This window comes from Leguminivora glycinivorella, chromosome 1, assembly GCF_023078275.1.
Source record: "Leguminivora glycinivorella isolate SPB_JAAS2020 chromosome 1, LegGlyc_1.1, whole genome shotgun sequence".
NCBI classification, from domain to species: Eukaryota; Metazoa; Arthropoda; class Insecta; order Lepidoptera; family Tortricidae; genus Leguminivora; species Leguminivora glycinivorella.
Window position 1 is genome coordinate 7,770,343 of NC_062971.1, and position 22,865 is coordinate 7,793,207.

General features: G+C 37.8%; 2 protein-coding genes across 2 annotated transcripts in view; one reads left to right on the top strand and one right to left on the bottom strand.

Moving 5' to 3' along the window:
* Positions 1–1,372: 1,372 nt before the first annotated feature.
* On the bottom strand, positions 1,373–3,118 carry LOC125233562. Its single transcript, XM_048139619.1, has one exon. The coding sequence runs from the start codon at positions 3,116–3,118 to the stop codon at positions 1,373–1,375; it is 1,746 nt and encodes a 581-aa protein (XP_047995576.1).
* Positions 3,119–16,177: 13,059 nt separating this feature from the next.
* LOC125226565 (atrial natriuretic peptide receptor 2-like) overlaps positions 16,178–22,865 on the top strand; it is a 93,106-nt gene continuing 86,418 nt past the window's right edge. The window contains exon 1 of the mRNA XM_048130569.1: positions 16,178–16,286. The gene's annotated coding sequence lies outside the window, so the exon portion shown is untranslated. The remainder of the gene's footprint in view (positions 16,287–22,865) is intronic.

A 22,865-nucleotide genomic window follows, 5' to 3' on the forward strand; every position in this document is an offset into this window, starting at 1 on the left:
GTTTGTCTGTCTGTCTGTCTGTCTGTCTGTGTGTGTGTCTGTCTGTGGCATCGTAGCTCTCGAACGGATGAACCGATTTTGATTTAGTTTTTTTCTGTCTGAAAGCTGAGTTAGTCGGGAGTGTTCTTAGCCATGTTTCATGAAAATCGGTCCACTAGGTCGCGGTCGGGGGTTTTTTCAAAATTTTAATTTTGTGGTTATTTTATGTCAAATACTACAAAAGACAATCATTTATTGTCCCAAATTCGATATGAGTCTAGTAGCTTATATCTGGAATAACCATAGAGTAATGACATGGCTGCGGTTAGCGAGTCGTGTCGAGATCACAAGCGTGGCCGTCACGCCGGCATCCTTTAATGGACGACCCGCTTTAGGAGCCCCCGTCTTTTACCCAGGTCGGAGAAATTGAATCAATGTGGTGATCTATGGTCGAAGGGTTGAGAATGTTGAGATGGGTGACCTTTAGTCGCTGTCCGGATCTACAATTTTCTCATTAACATTTAAAGAGTGATTATTTCAAATAAAATATTTACAACGAGATATAGATTTGAACTTTTCAAACCTGTTCCAATTTTTAACAAGCAGAAATGTCAGCTAATAATACTATTTTTTTATCCAAGAAAAAAAATTGTAAAAATACTCTTCCGGCGGACCCTTTTTTGTAACTTATTGTTGTAAATATTCAATAAATTGATGCAAAATATTTGTGAGTGTGCAGGGGAAAACGTCCAACTTTGTCGATTTCTATAAAGCAGCTTTGTCAGTTTATTCATATAAAAATACAAGTCAATCTCGCCTTAATGGTAACCAACAAAGTGGGATGGGACGTTTTAGTGAACACACAGTTTGTTTTCTGTAATATAAACATTCTGAATGACTATTGTTTGCATTTGTGTATAATAGTTATTTGTTTTATAAGGGGGCAAAGTTCTTGTCTAACCGCACGTGCCAATATTGATACCCGATGTAGATGTAGATGTAGATGTAGTGTAGGGACGCCTGGCCGGATACAGGCGGGCTGTCGATCGCTGGTGCGTTCATTCAGCCCAATTCCCTGGAGTTGGAGCTGCAGGTTACTGTCCCGGCTGCCCTCCCACACTTCTCTCCTCAAATCTTCTTGTTTTCCTGCAGAACAGAAGGACATCTTTAAGTTTGACATCCTTGAGTTCATCTTCTCCCAAATTGTCTCTACCGAATGTTTCATGTCGCGGTGTCGCATACATGATACATTCTGCTAGTAGGTGCAAACTAGTCTCCTCCTTACCACAGTGTGGACAGGATTCGTCACTACTGATACCTATTATCTTCATATGTCTGTTAAGAGTGTTGTGTCCCGTTATGATACCGGTCAGCATTCTTAGACTGTTCTTACCTATAGTTTCAGAAGATACCTAGTTCTCCTTTGGTCTCTACCTTCTATCATCATCTTCGTTTGTCTACAACTGGTCTCTCTTTCCCAGGCTCTTTGTGCTTCCATCTCTTTTATCCTCTCAATGACTCCTTTCGTGACGTCAGCTGACATAGGCAGAGCCGGTTCCGGACCCAAGAATTCCGTCTCCGCCCCCGCCCTTGCCAGCTCGTCCGCTTTCTCATTACCTGTGACTCCCTGGTGTCCCGGTACCCACGCAACCGTTACACTTCTATGCTTGCCTATCGAGTTGAGCTCTGCCCTGCATTCTCTCACCAGGGACGAGGTCACCGATATTCTCTTCAGAGCCTTTAGTGCCGCTTGACTGTCGGTGTATATTACCACGGCTCCATCTTGTTTATCGCTTTCTTTTAATATACGTGCACAGCGCGCTATGGCACACATCTCTGCTTGGAACACGCTAGTGTATCTCCCTAGTGGTATCGACACCTTTTCTCCTAGTTTCGGGATTACTATTCCCGCTCCTGCTAGCTTTGTAGAGCTTCTCCTAGAGCCATCTGTGAAGCATATAGTCGTTGGGTGCACGACCTCTACCTTCCAGTTGTCTCTTTCTCCTATATGTACCCTATACTTCTTATCGAAAATCTCCTCCCTCTTTATGAGGTCATTATTGACCATCAGCATTTCTAGCTTCGATAGTGCCTCTCTTTGTATCAGTGCGTGTCTCTTGTCCACGCAACTTCCTCTCCATTCCTTGCATGCTTTTATTCTGTACCACTGTTCCATGGCTCTCTTCTCTGCCTCAATCCAGAGGGGCTTTAAGCCTAACAGCACCTCCATAGCATGTGTCGGGGTGGTTCTCATAGCCCCCGTCATCATGAGGCAGGCTAGTCTTTGTACTTTTGTCAGATTCTTCCGATATTCTCCAATATGGGTCCTGTGCCACCAGATCACCGCCCCATATAGCACCCTGGGTGTGATAATGGCTTTGTAAATCCAGTGGATCATACTCGGCTTCAGTCCCCAGTTCTTCCCTACTGCCCTTTTACATTGGTACAGCGTTCTTATGGCCTTAGCCGTCTGCTCTCTGATATGAGTCTTGTATCTGAGTGAACTGTCAAGAGTAATGCCCAGATATTTGAACTCGTCTACCATTTCTAGTTCTACGCCCTCTATTTTTATGGGTTCCAGCTCTTTTTTCCTCTTATTAGTGAATAACACCAGCTTAGTTTTCGACGGATTGAGATCCAGTCCTCTCCCTCTGCACCATCCCAGTACCTGTCTGAGACCTCTTACCATTATGTTCCTCATGACACTGAGGACCATACCTCTCACCAGTAGTACTCCGTCATCAGAGTAGGCCTGCATGTACAAGCCTCCCCTGTTGAGTTCTCTTACCATAGAGTCCAGAAGTAGACACCACATCAAGGGTGACAAGCAGCCTCCCTGCGGGAACCCCCTCCTGGGACTAATCGTCTTTGTTATTCCTCCCAACTCCGCCGTTATAGACCTGCACCTAAGCATACTGCCTATCCACTGCGCTAATGTCGGTCGGATTCCTTCTCTCTCCAGACTCTCTTCAACGGCTTGGAAGGTAGCCCTGTCAAAGGCCCCCTCCACGTCGAAGAAGCAGCCTAGAGCGTACTGTTTCGATTCTAGTGCCCTTTCTACCCTCACAGCTAGGTTGTGAAGTGCCGTCTCCGTTGATACCCGAGCAAGCGAAAGATTCCAATATTGAACCGCGAGCATAGCGAGAGATTCATAAAGTGGAATCTTGAGCGTTGCGAGGGTTTCAAGGCACGAAGGTTAAACAAACTTTGCCACCGAGTGACACACAAATTTTTTCACCACACCAATACGAACAAAATACTGACTCTAAAATATCAAACTAAATTAAATCAATCAATCTATTCAATATTTATGATTTAAAATCATCATTTATAGGTAATTTCTACCAGCCAGCTTAAGACATCAAGTTAAAATTTCTATGAAATTACTTTGCACTCTTGTGGATAAAATGCAATTTTGCTATCTGTTTTCGAATATCAAAGTAAGCCTTTACCTTTAGTGTGGTGAAAACCATTTTAAATCCCAGTTGAAAATAAAAACTCTCTTATATCTTGTATAATAATCCTGTCCTGACTTATTGCTGCCATAAAGATATAAATATGAATAAGGTTGCTATGGTCGCTGAGGGAATTTTTTAACGAGTTGCTATTACATAAATTCCAGCTCATTTAAGTCTCGATTTGACACAACCAAAGACATATATAACTTCGTATAGACAGATAAAGTCTAAGAAAAAACGTATTTACCTCTGAACCATCAAGAAATGTAAGCAACACAACCAAATGGTTGCCTCTCCGGAAGATGGCGTCAATATTAATATTTATTTATTTTAACACATATCTATAGATAAGAATATGGGGCAAACTGTCAAAAGTGAGGTTCAAAAGTTGTAATCCTGTGTCGAGAGATGCAGTCTATGCACTGTGATACACATTTTACTTTGTCAGTAATTCTCTATATACTCGATCCTCTTTGACACAACGAAACAGTTTATTTATTATGATGAGTGTAAAGCTTACCCTGATTTTAATACTTCATACTGTAAAAATAATACTCAGATTTTTACAGTATGAAGTAATTTTGGAATTCTAAGAAAGCGCATAATATAAAATAGGATAGCAGTGGGTAGCAATAAGCCGGAAGACAATGCAAGTTTATAGAAGTGTTATTATTTTTTATGCTTTATGTAAAACTAGCTTTTGCCCGCGGCTTCGCTCGCTTCAAATTCGAACACTGCGGAATACAAACGTCCACCCCCCATTTTAGGGAAGTGGGGGGTTAGAAAGAGACAAAAAGTAGTCACTCTCCATCCCTTCAACTATCTCCACTTAAAAAATAACGTCAGTTCGTCGCTCCGTTTTGCCGTGAAAGACGGACAAACAAACTGTGAGGTAACCGAGAGGGGGTGGGCGGCACTTTCAGCGGGGAGCAGTAGTGGCCATACTGTACGACAGTACTCTTTATTATACTGTGCCTCTACTAAGAAATTCTTGGCAAAGAGGATCGAGTATTATAGAGAGTTAGTTACTGTCAAAGTAAACTGTGTAATCACAGTGCATAGACTGCCATCTCTCGACACAGGCTTAAAACTTTTAAACCTCATATGAGTCAAATATTAATATTAACGCCATCTAGCCGAGCGTCCTCCAAAGGTGTAACGCCATCTAGGCCACCGTACCTTTTTCTTTATGGTTTTGAGGTACGTTTTATTAGACTTTATCCGTCTATTACGGAGTTACATATGTCTTTGCCTAAAGGTCACGTAAAAGTAAATTCATTGTATGGAGATAACCAAGTACTAACAAGTCGAATTAACGTGATTTTTTAAGCGGAGATATTTGAAGGGATGGAGAGTGACATGGGCTACTTTTTATAAATGGGAAAGTGTGTGTGTCTGTTTGTTTGTCCGTCTTTCACGGAAAAACGGAGCGTCGAATCTTTTTTTAAGTGGAGATAGTTGAAGGGATGAAAAGTGATATGGGCTAACGCGAGCGAAGCCGCGGGCAAAAGCTAGTTTACTATTAATGGTGAATTCGATAAGACGCGTCGCAGGTTCATAGTAAATGCAGAAGGCGAATAAATGAGATTCAACTCGAGAGAGCCTAGTACCAGCCTCAGAACGTCAAAGATTCGTGGTACAGGAGAGGATAAAACGAATTAACCAAGCAGTAAACGTCTGTTCGCATCGTGATTTCCCAACAATTCCCAACTCGTAAGCTGACCCTTCTCCGGCCATTCGTTATCAGCTATAAATAAATAAATAAATATTGGGGACACCTTACACAGATCAACTTAGCCCCAAACTAAGCAAAGCTTGTACTATGGGTGCTAAGCGACGATATACATACTTAAATAGATAAATACATACTTATATACATAGAAAACATCCATGACTCAGGAACAAATATCAGTGCTCATCACACAAATAAATGCCCTTACCGGGATTCGAACCCAGGACCGCGGCTTAGCAGGCAGGGTCACTACCGACTGAGCCAGACCGGTCGTCATTCAGAGCATGTCGGCGCAGAAAATTATCCTGTACATAAATAAGCCTCAAGTGTGTGGAACTTTTCAGACGTTTATATTCTTTAATTTAAGTTTAGTTTTATGGTTTTCCATACCTACATAAATACGTATACCTACTCAGTGTTTTTTTTTTTTTAATACTACGTCGGTGGCAAACAAGTATACGGCCCGCCTGATGTAAAGCGGTCACCGTAACCTATGAACGCCTGCAACTCAAACAGTGTCACATGCGCGTTGCCACCCCATTAGAAACTTGTACATTCCCGTTTGCTGTGTTCAGTACACAGCAAAAAGGAGTGTACAAGGTCCAAGGAGGGTACGGGTTGCCGACGACTCAAAGGACAATAAACGGAACAAGTTAGTTCCGTAAGTCCTCCCGTCATCAGCACACCGCACCCTCGTTGAGCTCTGGCAGCCTTACTCACCGACAGGAACACAACACTATGAGTAGGGTCTAGTGCTATTTGGCTGCGGTCTTCTGTAAGGCGGAGGTACTACCCCAGTTGGGCTCTGCTCTGTATTCCCTAAAAACAGGCAGAGCACATGAAACTATTGAAACTGGTTAAGTTGCCACGCTTAGCAGTTAGTATTTGATAGTGACAAGTTGCTGGTCCGTCGCCCACACCACAATTGAACTATTCCACTTCTACGATAACCATTCGGGAGAAAAATCTGATACAAGTACGACGACGACCACCCTACTAGGTAGGTACGAGTCAAAGACATATATAACTCCGTATAGACAGATAAAGTCTAAGAAAAAAACGTACCTCAGTACCATATAGAAAACGGTACGGTGGCCTAGATGGCATTACACCTTTGGGGTACGCTCAGCTAGATGGCGCTGATAGTAATATCTGACATTTTTACACATATCAAGCTAAGAATATGTGCCAAATTGTAAAAACTGAGGCTTATGTCGAGAGATTGTAGTCTATGCACTGTGATTACACATTTTACTTCGACAGTAACTCTCTATAATACTCGATCCTCTTTGGTACGAGTATAGTTTATTTCTTTGCAAAGAAATAAGAACCTTTTCTTACAGCTAACTGAACATAACACGAGTGGCATCTTCCTTCCTTGCGTTATCCCGGCATTTTGCCATCCGTTTTGGCAACTTATTTATCCCAGGTTTGTGGCAACCTGGCAGGCAATCACATGATCGCGCGATAAACTATAAAACATCGGGCCGTCCCTATCGCACTTACAAATTGTGTGATACGGAAGGCCTGATTTTTTATCATTTATCGCGCGACCATACTTGCCTGCCTGGTAATATTTTTATCACTCATTATCATATTATGCAGTTGGAGTATCAGTTGATAAGTACTTCGTTGGACTAAGGTTGAAATAAGCTTAATTTGGGTAAGTACCTAATAGCAATCAAATATATTCTGTATTTCTTCAGTAGGTATGGTATACTACAAATATAGGGTCCCCCCACATCTAGCGTCTCGCGAGCGTCGCGTCGGGCCAACTGTATGGAAAAAGACGCCGCGTCGACGCGACGTCGACGCAGCGTCAGGCTTTGCCCATACAGTTGGCCCGACGCGACGCTCGCGAGACGCTAGATGTGGGGGGACCCTTTTGTCAGTCCCAAAATGTTTTTACACCAAAGCAACGAAAACATCTCGCTACCTATTCTTAGTATATTCAATAATTTTATAATATTACACACCCACAATTTTGTCTGAAAATATTTCTTGTTTAGCTTACAAGCATACAAACGGGTTTTGGTTTAAGCGTGGTAAAGTCGAAGTAAAATATCTTGTTTATTTTCGTTTTATATAATTTCCGTTACCCGTTGTTTACTCTATAGGGAAATGATCTTTCTCGTGGTTCTTAATATAGTGATCTAAAAATAAATTTAACCCTTAATTTGGCAGAGACTCTGGTGACATAAATTTTCCGATTTTACTTAATATATTGAATAACAGGTGTTTTTAAAGCGTCCGAAAAATATTAAAAAAAATCTAGATTTATTAGTTTTGGAAAAAAAATATGTCCGCCACAGCGGACTCTGCCAAATATTGGGATAAATTAATATGTCCGCTGAGGCGGACACTGCCAAACATACGGTCATTTAAAATAAACAAGTATTTCTTAACATATATTTATTTTAAAACTTAACAAATATAATAATTTTGTATGAAAATCAAACTGACACATATTTATAGTCAAATATCATTATTTTAACTTTTTTCCGACTTTTTGGCCAGGTTGCACAGGCCGTGATCACGACAGACTGATGTGACAGTGATGTCCCAGCAAAATGTCGTCGAAGATGTAAACAACACAAAACTACCCGAAATTAATTATATCAATGTTCGGGGCAGACAAACAAATTATAAATTTTGATTTACCCGGTTTTCTTTAATGTTTATTGCCCCTCGCGCGACATGTAACATTCACAATATCCGCGCACTACGTATACCTAAAAGTGCCAAAATTTTAACTGCTTGGTCCAGCACCACACGCTGTTGGATTAAATAAAAAATCTAAGCATAAAAGCAGGCCACCAAAACAAGAAAATCAAAATAATAAACAAAACAATATAATAATTTGTTACAACACGTGTCACCGCAACATTGGCATAGTCCGCCACGGCGGACAAATCGTATTTAGTATATATTTGGCACTGTCCGGTGCGGCGGACAACTTGTTTAGATGATGATTATGAGTATTAGAAATTGAGAAATAAATTGAAAACATAACCACTTGCAACTATTATGTAATATATTTTATTATTTATACAACAGAAATACCCTGTTCTTACAAAAACCAAAAGAAAAACGCATAAATATTTTGCTAAAAACAGTTGACTTCTGATGCGGTGCCATCTTGACGAGTACCTGTCAAACGAGTGTTGACAGTGGTCAAATAGTATTTTTATACAAAGCATGTATCATAAAAGAGTCTCTTTCCATATGTTAAATTAAATAAAATTCTACCTAAAAAGCGAAATATTTTTTTTTATCACCTGTCCGTCCCACCGGACTTTGCCAAATTAAGGGTTAAGAACGTTTAATACTATATTATATTTTAATCGATTGGTCGTGAATATGTCCGTTGCATTCACAATATCTATTGTATAATATACCTAGTGTTTATATTCCCGTACGCTTAGCAGTAATGTGTTCAGCTGTTCACTTGCGAGAGAAAACTACCGTTGGTGCATAGGCAACATGCCAATCGTTGGCGCTTCGTAGCAAACGAAACGCGACAGACACTATTGCGCTAATAAGGAATTAAGGATAAGCGACAGATACAAAGCGTTTTGTTATTATCGCTCGACTCTCAATATAGTTAGATTGGTAATATGCCAATCATCCTACTAAATATTTTAAGAATCGCGTATTAACAATCAGCGTGCGTAGCCGAATGGTATTTCTCCGACGCCAAACGAAAACGAAACGCCGCGCCAGTTAGTCTGGCTCTGTCGCGCCAATATGCACGAGCGATAGATATCTACTAGCGTTTCGTTTCGCTACGCACTCAGTAATAGAAGTTATCATATAGTCATAGAGAGATTTTAGTCACGCGTTTATAAATTATGTGTATTAATAATGTAACATGTTATTATTGGATATGGTGATTGACGACCGGTCTGGCGCAGTCGGTAGTGACCCTGCCTGCTGCGCCGCGGTCCCGGTTCGAATCCCGGTAAGGGCATTTATTTTAGTGATGAGCACAGATATTTGTTCCTGAGTCATGGATGTTTTCTATGTATATAAGTATTTATATATATATCGTTGTTGGAGTACCCACAGCACAAGCCTTCTTGAGCTTACCGTGGGCCTCAGTCAATCTGTGTAAGAATGTCCTATAATATTTAGTAATTATTTTAATTATGGTAAAGTTTACACATCACTCCGATAAATATAGGTAACTAACTACTCCTCCGATAAATACACTAATTAAACAAACTCAGCGAGAGAGGCCATACCCTCGTTCCGGGTTTTTCTGATGCAAAGGCTATCGCACAGCGTGGGAACGCATCGAGTGTGATGGGCACCTCCTGATAAATTTTGTGAATAGAATTTAGTTTTATAGTCATGTTAGTTTTAATAGAGTAGTATTATATTAATTAGTATTTTTAAGTTAGTTTTACATATACCGATGACTTTTGAATAAATGCTTTTTACTATTAAACAGACTGAAGTTATGAACTTCATTATCGTAAAATTTTAGATAACTTTGAAGAAAGATGTCTAGACGTGTTATAGGTACTTCTGCGTAAGGTTAGGTGCCAAAAATAGGAAACTGAAGAGTAGATCATAAAGTGTAATAACTGTGTTGGTCCTGTGTTAACATGTCAACCTTTGACCGAAAAACGAAATTTGTAATATATTTAAGTTATTCATTTGTTCACAAATCACAAATCAAACAAATGTTTGTTATCACAAATCACAATGTAATTAAGTAGGTACATTTCTTAAATGTACAACTAGTTCATTCGTATTTTCGTGTTAATTCGTTCATTGTATACGTATTGTTCAAATCATACGGTTTACTCGTTATCTAAAACGGAACGGTAGGTACTTACTGAAAAATAATTTGCTTTGTTCCTTGTTGTAATTTGTTATTTTATGGTTGAATTTCATCAAATAATGTGACCAATTTGAACTCGTTTCGCTCCAGAAATTCCATTTCGACTGAGGTCATTCACAGGGCTCTAAATTGTCGATCGTAAAACTCTTTAATGTGGCATATCCCAGCCTGTCTTCAGGAGTTTTATTCGACTTGATAAAACGGACGTTTCATGTTGATACTACGTTGATGTGGATTAAAGAAAGTTCGCAAGTTGTCGAATAGATACAACACCTTGTCAAAATAAGATATTTAGATATTTGCAATCCACGTTCGTGAGTTTTCACGTTATTTGATCCGATGTCGGATGTAGGGCCGATATCCCATAGATTTAAGTCGCCATCTTTGATATTTGCCTTCGAAATCCTTCCGACATCCGATATCGGATCTGATAATGTGAAAACGCACTTAGGCGACAAGTGTAAAAGCCAAACCAAACTATTACTTACCTATATAAAATAGACCAAATTTTTACATTCCATTTTTTCAATTAATACATTTTGCAAGACTTGATACATTCAACATGCGATTATATCTACTGTTGATTTTAAAATTATGCAATTTTGACAGATAGTGTGCGTCGAATAATGTCCCAGCTTTTTCCTTTTTCAATCAAGTCATCACATTGGAAAGCTATATGTATAAGTAATAAATACGTTTCGATAAGCCTGACATTCAAAGCCAATGGAATCGTAAAAAGGCAGTAAATGCTTAGGATCCTTTTCTAGAAGTTAAAATATCGAAAGTAAAAAGCTCTTATTTTGATAAAGATGGAAGTTGTGATCTATTCCTGTTATTATGTATTTTGGTACGTGGAAAAATAATTTCTGTCGCCGGTAATATAATAACTACTTGGTATTCACTTTAAACGTTGCCATTCAATTACTTACTATTTATACAAATATAGTCTCTTACACGTGTTTTTCGACTACATAGCAGATACATTGACTATGTTTATACGTTACACTTATATTTAAAATTAAAGCTATAGAATTCAATAATTAATTTAAAATGAAAACCAAAATTAAAACAAAATTAAATACGAATTAAATTAAATTAAATCAAACTAAATTAAATTATATCAAATTAAATTAAATTCAAAATTTCAAATTTCAAATTAAATTAAATTAAAAATAATATAGTATAAAATAATTTGTGAATATTAATATTATATAATAAATATATCTGTATCTGAATTCTGATTTCAATTATAATAATAATTAAAATTATCTACACGCTACTTATTTGTTCGCATTAAAAAGAAATACACTAGAAATGATGATGATGCTGTCATGGCCGATTTCGGCCACAGCGACTGCGTGTTCTGCACGGGAAGCATGGTCGCGCGATAGACGATAAAATATCAGGCCGTCCCTATCGCACTTACAAATAGTGCGATAGGGACGGCCTGCTATTTTATCACTTATCGCGCGACCATAATTGCCTGCCTGGAATAGACAATTTCAAGAAAGAGAGTGTGGCTGTTCCACTCTCTGGTGTGCCTTTACGTGGCTCGCGTACCCTATCTTATGGCTAAATTTTCGAGCACACTAGAAATATAAAATTATGAGGTTCATTACTTGAATGATAACATGTAATGAGGAAATGTCCCAGGGATCAATGGGTACGTCCATGACGATCCCTCTGACATTTCCCTGTAGGTAATCCGTGAAACAACCAAGCTTCACTTATTGCTGCTATTGGCTGCAAGCAAACAAGCTTCACTTATTGCTGCGGCTGTTCTCCAAGTTAAGTTAATAGTTTTAGGACACATAAACGTTTAGTAGTTAGTCTGTTAATTTAATATTTCTTTTTTTTTTGATGAATACTTTTGCTGATTAAATTGTATCTCGTTTTTTTAATGCATGTTAATTATAAGATGTAATGTTTTGAAAAGAAGTGGCCCGCCGAGTTTCTTGCCGGTCCCATAGTGGATACCCCCCTCCAACTGAGGGGGGACTGAAATCTTCTCGAGGCTGAGGCGTAGGGTTAGAGCCGGCGTAGCTTTATTTGACGTTCATAAGCGCATTGTAATATGCCTACTTGGAAAAATAAATATTTCATTTCATTTCATTTCATTTCATTTAAATTTAAGTATCTCATCTTGTCTATATATGCCAGAAAAGCATATCAACTTATAAAACTTATAATAAGGTTCAAATTTAAGTGGAAAAACGTAACATGTACATGCACTACGAGTACAGTCAACCAATTGAACCCTAGGCCACTCTACAACCATGTCAAAATGACAAGCAGTAAGAGATTTCTTACAATCTGATTTATAACGTCACTATGACATAGTTCTACAGTGGCCTAGGGTTCCAATTGGTTGACTGTACCTACGACTAGCCGCTCTCTTGTGGAGAAAGACGATTAAATATTAAAGAGCGCTTATCTTTATTTATAATATTACACGAGTACCTACATACCTATAAGATTTTTTAAACTTGTTTCTATTATACAGGGTGGGGCCTGTAACAAAGGCGAAAAATTGAACTGTAGGCTGTACTCCTTATACTGATCAACATTTGTTCAGTGACTTTTAAAAATTATGAAGTTTTTAAATTTTAAATTTTTCATACAAAATAAATATTAGCTTCAATGTACGCCATTATTGTTGTCATTGACGTTGTATCACACTTCTTAACAGAATTCGCAATACATTACCTCTTAGAAAAAGCTTTCAAGTGATAAAAATCAAAATACAAGTTATTTTTAAAAGTCGCCGAACAAATGTTGATCAGTATAAGGAGAATAGCCTACAGTTTAATTATTCTTATTAAAATAGCGTATCTTATTAAAACGAGGTTCTAAATTGTTTAAACAAAATGCGTAAGGTGTACCGAGGCAATTTTGACTTAGATAATTCTTAAGGGCAAATAATAACTCCAAATATCGCACACATGCATTCAGTGATATTAATATTTTTTAACTTTTAGATACCCGCCCTCCTGGCGGTAATAGGCGTCTGCTTCTCCATACAACCGTAGTCGCTATTTTTTTTATCTATTCATGCACCCTTTGTTAGACCTATTTAGATTTTTTTATTTTCAAACCTTAAAAAAAATTGTCGTTTCTCTCTCGTCTTACTAGTAGTAGTCTGTTGTTTTTTAATTGGTCCCTGGTTCGTTTGGGACAATAAAAGGGGGGTAAGTCGTCTATAGACCTTCGCTGGTGTTTGGCAGCCCGCCAGTGTCTGCCGTAATCGAGTTCCCAGTTCAATGCCCGGCCGTTGACTTGCATTTTCAGGATAGCCAAGAAAATTGCGACAAGGAGATATTATAACAATAAAGATACTTTTTTATTGTACTTGTAATGCAAATAGTTTCTCCATATATTATTATAAATGGGAAAGTGTGTGTGTCTGTTTGTTTGTCCGTCTTTCACGGTAAAACGGAGCGACGAATCGACGTGATTTTTTAGGTGGAGATAGTTGAAGGGACGGAAAGTGACATAGGCTACTTTTTGTCTCTTTCTAATGCCGGCGAAGCCGCGGGAAAAAGCTAGTAATAACCTAAAATACGAGCGATAAGTTATTCAGTTACAGATTTTCTGAATGATAGTTTTATTTTTTAATAACACAATACCTATTTAACACTTTCGAAACCGGGCTCTACGCGGCGCTACGACATTTTCGCTAATAAAACCCATTCGTTAACGAGCGGTGTGCCCGACAGTCGGGTTCTTGGTAGCGAAAGTGTTAATTTCCAAAAACTATTGTTAAGTGTATTTTATACTAACCTAATTAATACTTAGCTTTAGGAAAAACGCAGAACAAGTTTCATGGCTCTTTAAGTTATTTCCTACTAGCTTTTGCCCGCGGCTTCGATCGCGTTAGAAAGAGACAAAAAGTAGCGTGAGCGTTAGAATGGCGGGTGTACATCAATCAATCTGGTGTGGTATACGTCAGGAGTTAGTGCTAGCAATGTGCCAAATGTGCGCCAAAATTCGAGCAATGTGCTCTTTAAACTCCAGAGATATTTAAGAAATTAATGATACCCGCCATTCTGACGTCAGGTTGGCGGGCGCACTTCCAGTTCTAGCTAATGGCTGCCTACTCAAGGGTGAAAGTACTGCCTAAGGTTAGTGCTCGCAATGTGCTTCCACATGTATGAAACACAAACTAATTCAGAGAGCCGTTGAAGAGTAATATTATGGGATTGAAAAATAGATCTATAACGCCTGCTGAAATAAAATAGCAATGTTCATTGCCTGCAATGCAGCATTAACATGCAGGCGCTTTAGACAAAAAAGTGATACAAAAATGTAATCGCATATTATTTTTACCAGCGATAAACGCAAGCGTATTAAAACTACTAATACTGAATACAGGAGCCAGGAGCATATAAATCCATACTAATATTATAAATGGGAAAGTGTGTGTCTGTTTGTTTGTCCGTCTGTCTGTTTGTCTACCATAATTTTTGTTTGGATTCCTTAACGTTCCAATATTAGAGCTTTTTATAATTCCTCATGATTAACTGTTGTTGCGGTACGTTTTTCTGTTCAAATGTAAATATGCCGACCTATTTTAGGCCCCTTTTTACTTATTTGTGCTACATTGCGTCAAGAACATCAAAAATAGTCATACATTATAATCAATTACTCACGTTACACTCCCTAATTATAGGCCAGGAGCCGAGTCCTAAAATAGCCAAAGGCCAACAGTACTTATTCGTGAACACAAAACGTCACAAAGTGATTTATAGCACAAGGATGTAAAGTACACAACGGAAAAGTAAAGTCATAACTCACTGTACAACATGCTTCCCGGACTCAAATACTTGGAAGATTGATGATATGAAATTCAATATTATTTTAAAAGAATTGGAATGCAATGCGCTTTGTCATCTGCGAAAGGTTTTATTGAAATCAAACACTGCTTTGTCAAGTTCAAACTGCAGTTCGATGAAACGTAAAAATATTTTAACAAATCCTCTCCAGGCTCATAAATTCTTATTCATACTTAGATAACTCTTAATTATAACATGGACTAAATTATACCCAATTTTATTCTCGTATGATCTAGTATAACTCATTGTACCTACATACGATAAATTATACGTGAAACGTGATGTGGTTAATAATGTGTACCACATTTTTAAATTCTGAAAAAGTATTTGTGCACTAATCTATAAAATGCCTTTTAGATATTTTTGCAACCGTCTCAGTTTAGATGATTCTCCTTTTAACTTCGCTAGTTTAGAATTAGTCGGATTTTCGTTTGTAGGAATTGAAATAAAAGACTCTGAATAAAGTTTTTAAATAGGTGGTTTTACATTATTGACTACAGATGTGTCCGTTTTTAACCCCCGACGCAAAAACGACGGGGTGTTATAAGTTTGACGTGTCTGTCTGTGGCATCGTAGCTCCCGAACGGATGAACCGATTTAGATTTAGTTTTTTTTTGTCTGAAAGCTGAGTTAGTCAGGAGTGTTCTTAGCCATGTTTCATGAAAATCGGTTTACTATGTCGCGGTCGGAGGTTTTTCTAAAATTTTAATTTTGTGGTTAGGTTATTAATAAATCCCTTTTTAATCCTCCCCTTTACGTTTGAAACTTGAAGTCAGAAAAGTTAATCCCAGTTAGGGTTATTGTTTCTACTTACTTATTATATGAAATATTATATCCCTAACTTTGAATTATCGTCGATAAAAAAGGCGTACATACGGAAGTTAAATATGAAAAAATTAAACAGTAACATTTAATACTTATATAAATAAATAAATAAATATTATAGGACATTCTTACATACGGTAAGCTCAAGAAGGCTACTCAGACAACGATATATATATAATATATAAATACTTATATACATAGAAAACATCCATGACTCAGGAACAAATATCTGTGCTCATCACACAAATAAATGCCCTTACCGGGATTCGAACCCGGGACCGCGGCGTAGCAGGCAGGGTCACTACCGACTGCGCCAGACCGGACGTCAAACATATATCTACATTATCTACATAAAAATCATCAGTGCAGTGCCTTTCAGGATATATTATTTTAAAACACGTTGACAAACAGAGCGCACCCTTGATCGATCAGGGTTGCCAGCCTTCCCAACTCTTTGGCCGTAGCGCCCGCTACAGTCCCGCGCCGGCCGTAGACCGCTACGCGCGTAGCCCGTAGCACTTCTCCAAACTTACAACTTACAAAACTATAGTTATAAGTGACTGAGGTGATAAGTGGAAGTGATAAGTGCTTTATACGGATCGGAACGAAGCGTGAGTAAAGTTTGTTCTGTCGCTAGCTACGTTATTTGTTATCTAGAGACACTTAAGCACGTGTTTGAAATGTCGAGAATTTTCGTAATGTCGTAACGTTTTTATGATTTGTTGATTACAAAGTTTATGAAGAAATGGGAGGGAAGTCTGAAGCGGTAACGGATACTTTTTATGTTTTGAAAATGGAGCTTTCAGGACGATTTGTTATTATGAAGAAGTTTTCAAGTTTTAGTAAGCATAATATAAGTAAAATATAAATAGTGTAGTAGGTACTTGTAGTCGTATGCAACATACATAATATATACCTACATAAATTAACCACGCCTTAAACTTACTATAACATTATTTTTATTGTAACCTAACCACAAAATTAAAATTTTGAAAAAAACCCCGACTGCGACATAGTAGACCGATTTTCATGATACATGGCTAAGAACACTCCCGACTAACTCAGCTTTCAGACAAAAAAAGTTAATCGAAATCGGTTCATCCGTTCGGGAACTTCGATGCCACAGACAGACACACACACATACAGACAGACAAACAGACAGACAGACAGACACCCCGTCGTTTTTGGTCTGATAGATGATAGATTTATAAATAGCAATAAATAAATACACATTCTTAAATTTTAATAAACACAGATTTATTTATACTTTAGTTAGAAATAATATTATCAATTGTAATTTTAATTCAATTTTCAATCTAGTGCAAAAAAAGTGTAAAAGTGCCTTTGTGGCCTATTTCTTACATATCTACTCTTAAATGATTTTTCAATACAGATGGTGTTTTTTTTACGCACTAGTGCGAGAAGTGGTTCATTATATGTCAGGTCGAAACTTCGGAGGTCCATCTGTACTGAAAAACGTCGTTCGATACACGTGCGAAAAGGAAATTCGTAACTCGTGTCGATTTAAAACACTCCCTTCGGTCGTGTTTTAATTTATCGCCACTCGTTTCGAACTTCCTTTTTTACGCACTTGTATCGTAATGTACTATATATTTGTATAATAGAATAAAAAAGTTAATACCGTGATAAAAACCCTGAAACTTGATTTAAGTGTACCTAGATACTCGTATAACACAATTCTCCGTTTTTCCTGCGGTTTCTACGTGTATCTGTATATTTCCCACTAGCATAGCAGGTTTAGAAATATTGAATGAGATCTCTAAGCCCTTCCTTGGGGTCGGGAACACGTACTATTTCTGTTAATGTTGGAGGAAGGTCGTAAGTACGTGATATTTGCATACGCTATTGACCTTCTTGTCACTAGTGTCGTGTCCCAGACTCGACAGTGTCAGGCACACGACACATTTAGCTTTTATTTATAGGTGCCGCAATTACGTTTTTATTGTTTTTAATAAATCTGCTTCAACGGATTAAATTGCGCGTAAATTGTACAGTTTTACATCCTATCTCGCATTTGCCGGAAAATGTGTGAAACGGTTTCCTTCAACGAAATGTTACATGATTAATATGATTGTCAGTGGCTAAAGTAATAATTATACTTATTCCTTCATTCTAATCTATTAGCTACATGTTCAGACACGTTGTTCTAGACAATCACTTTTTCAAAACAATATAATAAGTTTTGGATTGAAAAAAAAAAAACTAAAATGCCGGAATTTTTCTTCGAACAAACGAAGGAAACATTTTTGAATATAAAATAAGCTGATGTCTGATGAAGCCGAAGATGCCGCAAGAGGCGAACACGAACAAGTTAAATGTTATTACTCGAGTAAAACGCAGAGCGAGGCCGTTTTCCTGCATTTCAATAAGTCCAAGAGTAATTGAACAGAAATATAAAAGCGGACGACACAGGACTCGAAGCCATCCAATTTGCCGGTTCCGGGAATTGACTGTTCGCTGATAAGTCGCTCACTACGTCAATGAGGAAGAAGCTCCCATATGTTTCAATAGTATTAGAACTGCTTGTGTTCAACCGAACAAAACCGAAAATAAATAACTAAAGTATAGAAATACGTAATTACTAATCCCTCAAAAAAAAAACATGAATTTGCTACTGCTTTTGGAGGATTAAACTATGTGAAATATTTTTTAAAAGAATATAAGTTGACGCAGAGTGTTGGGAGATGCAAATGCTATTTGAAGTAAAACGTAGAACGAGGCTGTTTTCCCGCTTTTCAATGTTCACAATAAGTCCGAGAGTAATTGAACAGAAATATAAAAGTGGAAGATAGAGGACTCGAAGGCATCCAATTTGCCGGTTCCCGGAATTGGCTGTTCGCTGATAAGTCGCCCATTAATCCGGAATCCGGGAATTTAAAGGTCAATGAGGAAGAAGCTCGCATCTGTTTGCGAAATTATTTAAACTCAACTAATTCGAGGAATGGTGGGAGTGATTCGTATTACAGAGGTTATTTTAGAACTGACGGAAGAATATTGTTTCATGTTCATGTAAATGTCAGGTATGATTATCATACAGAATACATAACATACATACATACATACAATCACGACTGTTTTCCAGAGGGGTAGGCAGAGATCACGGATTTTCATTTACTACGATCCTGACAAATCACTTTCGCTTCACACACTTTCATAACGTTTCTCATACACGCTCGTCGGTTTCAAGTACTTCTGACCTGGCCTTTTTGCAATAATTTCCCCGATTTGAACAAGAAAAGTTCGCCTACACAGAATACATAAGATCGTATTTATTTCAGTTAGATAACATACATACATACAATCACGCCTGTATCCCATAAAGGGGTAGGCAGAGCACATGAACTACTCAAGTTACAGTGCCACTCTTGGCAAAAAGGGGTGGAAAGAAAACAATATTGTGACAGTGCAGTGACAGGTTGCCAGCCTCTCGCCTACGCCACAATTTAACCCATATCCCACAGTCGACTTCTACGACACCCACGGGAAGAAAGGGGGTGGTGAAATTCTTAACCCGTCACCACACGGGCAGTTAGATAAATAAGTTGTAAATTGTCAGGTACGTCGCGCGTCGACTTGTTGCGGGTTTATCCGTTTGAAACAAAAGTATTTTAGTAAACGGAATAAATCACAATATCGATGATACAAGTCGAATTTGTATGAACAACAAGATCAAATTTGTAAAAGATATTTGATTGAATCAGCCAAACATTTATGTTTGAAACAATATGAGTCATGTTGCTTTTATAAAATCGATTAGTTGATTAAAATATATTGTTGATTGAAATGACAAGTAACTTGTACAATGTATTACCTAGTTACACTTAACAAAATCTAACTTGTTGTTTGAACCAAAGAGCACGTAGGCGCTATTTTAACCAAAAAACTTGTTGAACGAACATGAAAACAGGTTGTTTTTTCTCTCAGTGTACTAAAACGATTTATTGAATGTACTCTGTAGCCCGCGGCTTCGCTCGCGTTAGAAAGAGACAAAAAATAGCCTATGTCACTCTTCGTCCCTTCAAGTATCTCCACTTAAAAAATCACGACAATTCGTCGCTCCGTTTGCCGTGAAGGACTGACAAACAAACAGACACTAACAAACAGACATGTAACTATACGCTTACTTGAACCCTTCAACGTAGATAAGCCGTTTGAGATAAGGGGAAAGGTTTGGTTAATTATCAACAAGGTTACCTCAAACGGTTAAGGTTAATCAATCGTATATATCACACACAGTCATCGAGCACCTCTGATGCCTTTGAATTCGTAGCTAACGACGGTCGACGGGTCGTAAACAAAACGTTACCTTAACGGACCCAGGGTATGTAGCCGAATCCACAAATGCTTACGATAATATCATTATCGCAGCTAGCTATCTCTAACGCCCTTCCGTATGGGCATGACAGATCGGTGCGTTTTGTTCGGCGTCTAGCGTCAAAGATTGTTATTTCGGCTAGGCCAACTGTTCAGAGCAGGGATGTAACGGATATGTGCTTTTAACGAAACCGAAAGCGGAAGCAGAAGTTTTGAATTTAGTTTAACAGAAGCAGAAGCGGAACCGGAACCAGAATCGGAACTTATAGATGTTAAAAACGAAAAGAAAAAATACCACATAGGTATAACATAAACCAAAACTAATTAATTTACCTAGAACTTTATGGTGTTTACGAACTAAGAATTTAAAAACTGGCTTGGAATAATCAGCCTTTAGGCCCACTTAGCTTTTAAAAATCTTATATCATTACAATACAAAAATTAAAATTTCCTTGAACTTTAAGATGTTTAGTTATTTACTCACTAAAAATCACATAAGAATAATCAATTATGGAATAGAATAGAATATAGAATAGAATATATTTATTTGTATTAATTGTACATCGTCACATTCATCTTTCATACACTATTTACAATTAGGTAAAATAATCTTAAGTATTTCAAAATCACAATAAAATCATTACATTAAATTATAAAAATTAAAATAATAAATAAATTAATAATTAAAATGCAATTGACAAGCTCAACTTAATTTGTTAATAATAATTCTCTCATCCAAGGTTTATTTTGACACATTACTCATCAAGAAACTCTCTCACAGAGTAGTATGCTTTATTTGTGCAAAACGCTTTGAGTTCACGAGTGAAGCGTCGTTCAGTACAGCCTTTTATTACATCAGGTAATTTATTAAATATTTTGGCACCTATCCCTTACCCTTAGTGACTTCCCTGACTTCTGAAGTCTATGCGCGGGTACCAACAGCGCAGATCTTCTCCTGGCCGAGTGTGATTTGCTTATAGGAAATTCATGTCGTAAAAGGTTTTAGAAACGAAAAGAAAAGTTACCCGTTAGGTAAGTATAATATAATCCAAAACTAAGTTAAAGTTATAATTATGTGTAATTGTTAGCACACAATTAAATTTTTAAATTAAATGGAGTGATTCTAAAAGAAGTAAGTAGGTAAATTGTATTTAATAAACAAAATCTTGACAGCTTTATCTTCCTGCAGTCTGCTTCTAAGGGCATTGTAGATATAAGCCTTGTGCCACTGAATAGTTGTTCACTCGCTACAGAACTAAGTAGGTGGACAGGACAAAATATTGGCGCGCAATCGAATGAAGCGATTGATATTTAGTATCGCAGCACGTGGCAGCGGAGAGATGAGCGAATGACAGGTATAAACCTTTGTTTGTCTTTGATGTACGCCGCTCATGTCCCACCGTCGCTCTAGGTTTCGACATCCGCTATAACTTCCGTTTGAAAAATAACAGAACCGGAACCGAAGCGGATGTGTAAAACAAAACGGAGGTTCCGCAGAAACGGAAGCAGAAGCAGAGCTCCGTTACAGCCCTGGTTCAGATGCTGCCTATGTATTTACATGCTTTGTCATGCTCGGAAGCGAGCGAATGCACCAACCACATATTTGGCGAGTAGCAAGGCAGCTTGTACACGTTACACTGCTAAACATCACGTTTCATGCACGACAGGAATTGACCTTAGTTAGTCCCATCTCTGGTCTGAAGCGGGTGGAGAAATTCATGTTGAATTTCTTCGCTGCTATATGTGTGAGGTAACGTTACGGATAAATCAGATCGGTAGGAGTCGGGGTGCGAAATAATGACCTTCGGATTTCAAGTCGCACGTTTAACCGTTAATCCGAAAGCAAGTAATTCCCTCAATTCCCTGTCACTATATAAACTCGAAAATAACTCCTGATAGTTACTGGCCATACCATGTTTGTTTAATAAGTGCAATCAAACACACATCATGAAATTATTTAAATAGCTTTTAAGCATTTAGTATAAATTTGCGAGTTGCTATAAATAAAAATGTACATTCTGATCATCTAGCCAACTATTCCGGGGGAAATCCGAGGCTTTCGAGGTCTCTAGAGATAAATGGTGATCATTTGCAGCAGAACAGAGACACATTTCTTGTGTACGAGTAGAAAATACAAAAAAATGTTCCTTGTAAAAGCATTCTTATAAAGTATACCAAAAACATTTTTATTCATATTCATATATACAGTTGTTTATGCGTGATTATTATTTATCTGGTGCTCCTTTACAACACCAGGTGTTTTAACAAGCACATTACGTAGGTTCTACGACATTCTAATGGACCATATAATTGGTATTGTAAAATGATGTATAGGTAACACATGTGAATACCTACATAAGTTGCACATAATTTTATAGTATTCGTTATTGTATCGTACTGTACTATTACAGTAAATATGGCGCAATCTTTCGGCACTAGTTAAATAATTAGCTCATTACCATTACGCAACTATGTCAATAATTGAAATAGCCATATGCACTGTAAAACGTCGTACGATACACATGCGAAGAAGGAATTCGTAACTCGTGTCGATTTACACACACCCTTCGGTCGTGGTTTAATTTATCGCCACTCGTTTCGGATTTCCTCTTTTCCGCACTAGTAGCGAAATGTACTTATTATTTACCTGTACCAATCAATTAATTTACTAGGTATCTTAATTGTGTCCTACGTTTTTTTTCTGGTTTGTAGCAACAGTGACCGGATGTGTAGCAATCGTATAAATTCAAACTGAAAGCCAGCAGGCAGCTTGCCGCTCACTTTCATTATTTACATAAACACAGGAGAAAGCGTTTACGTTAAAAGCTGTTAACTAACTTTAAATTTCATCGTTT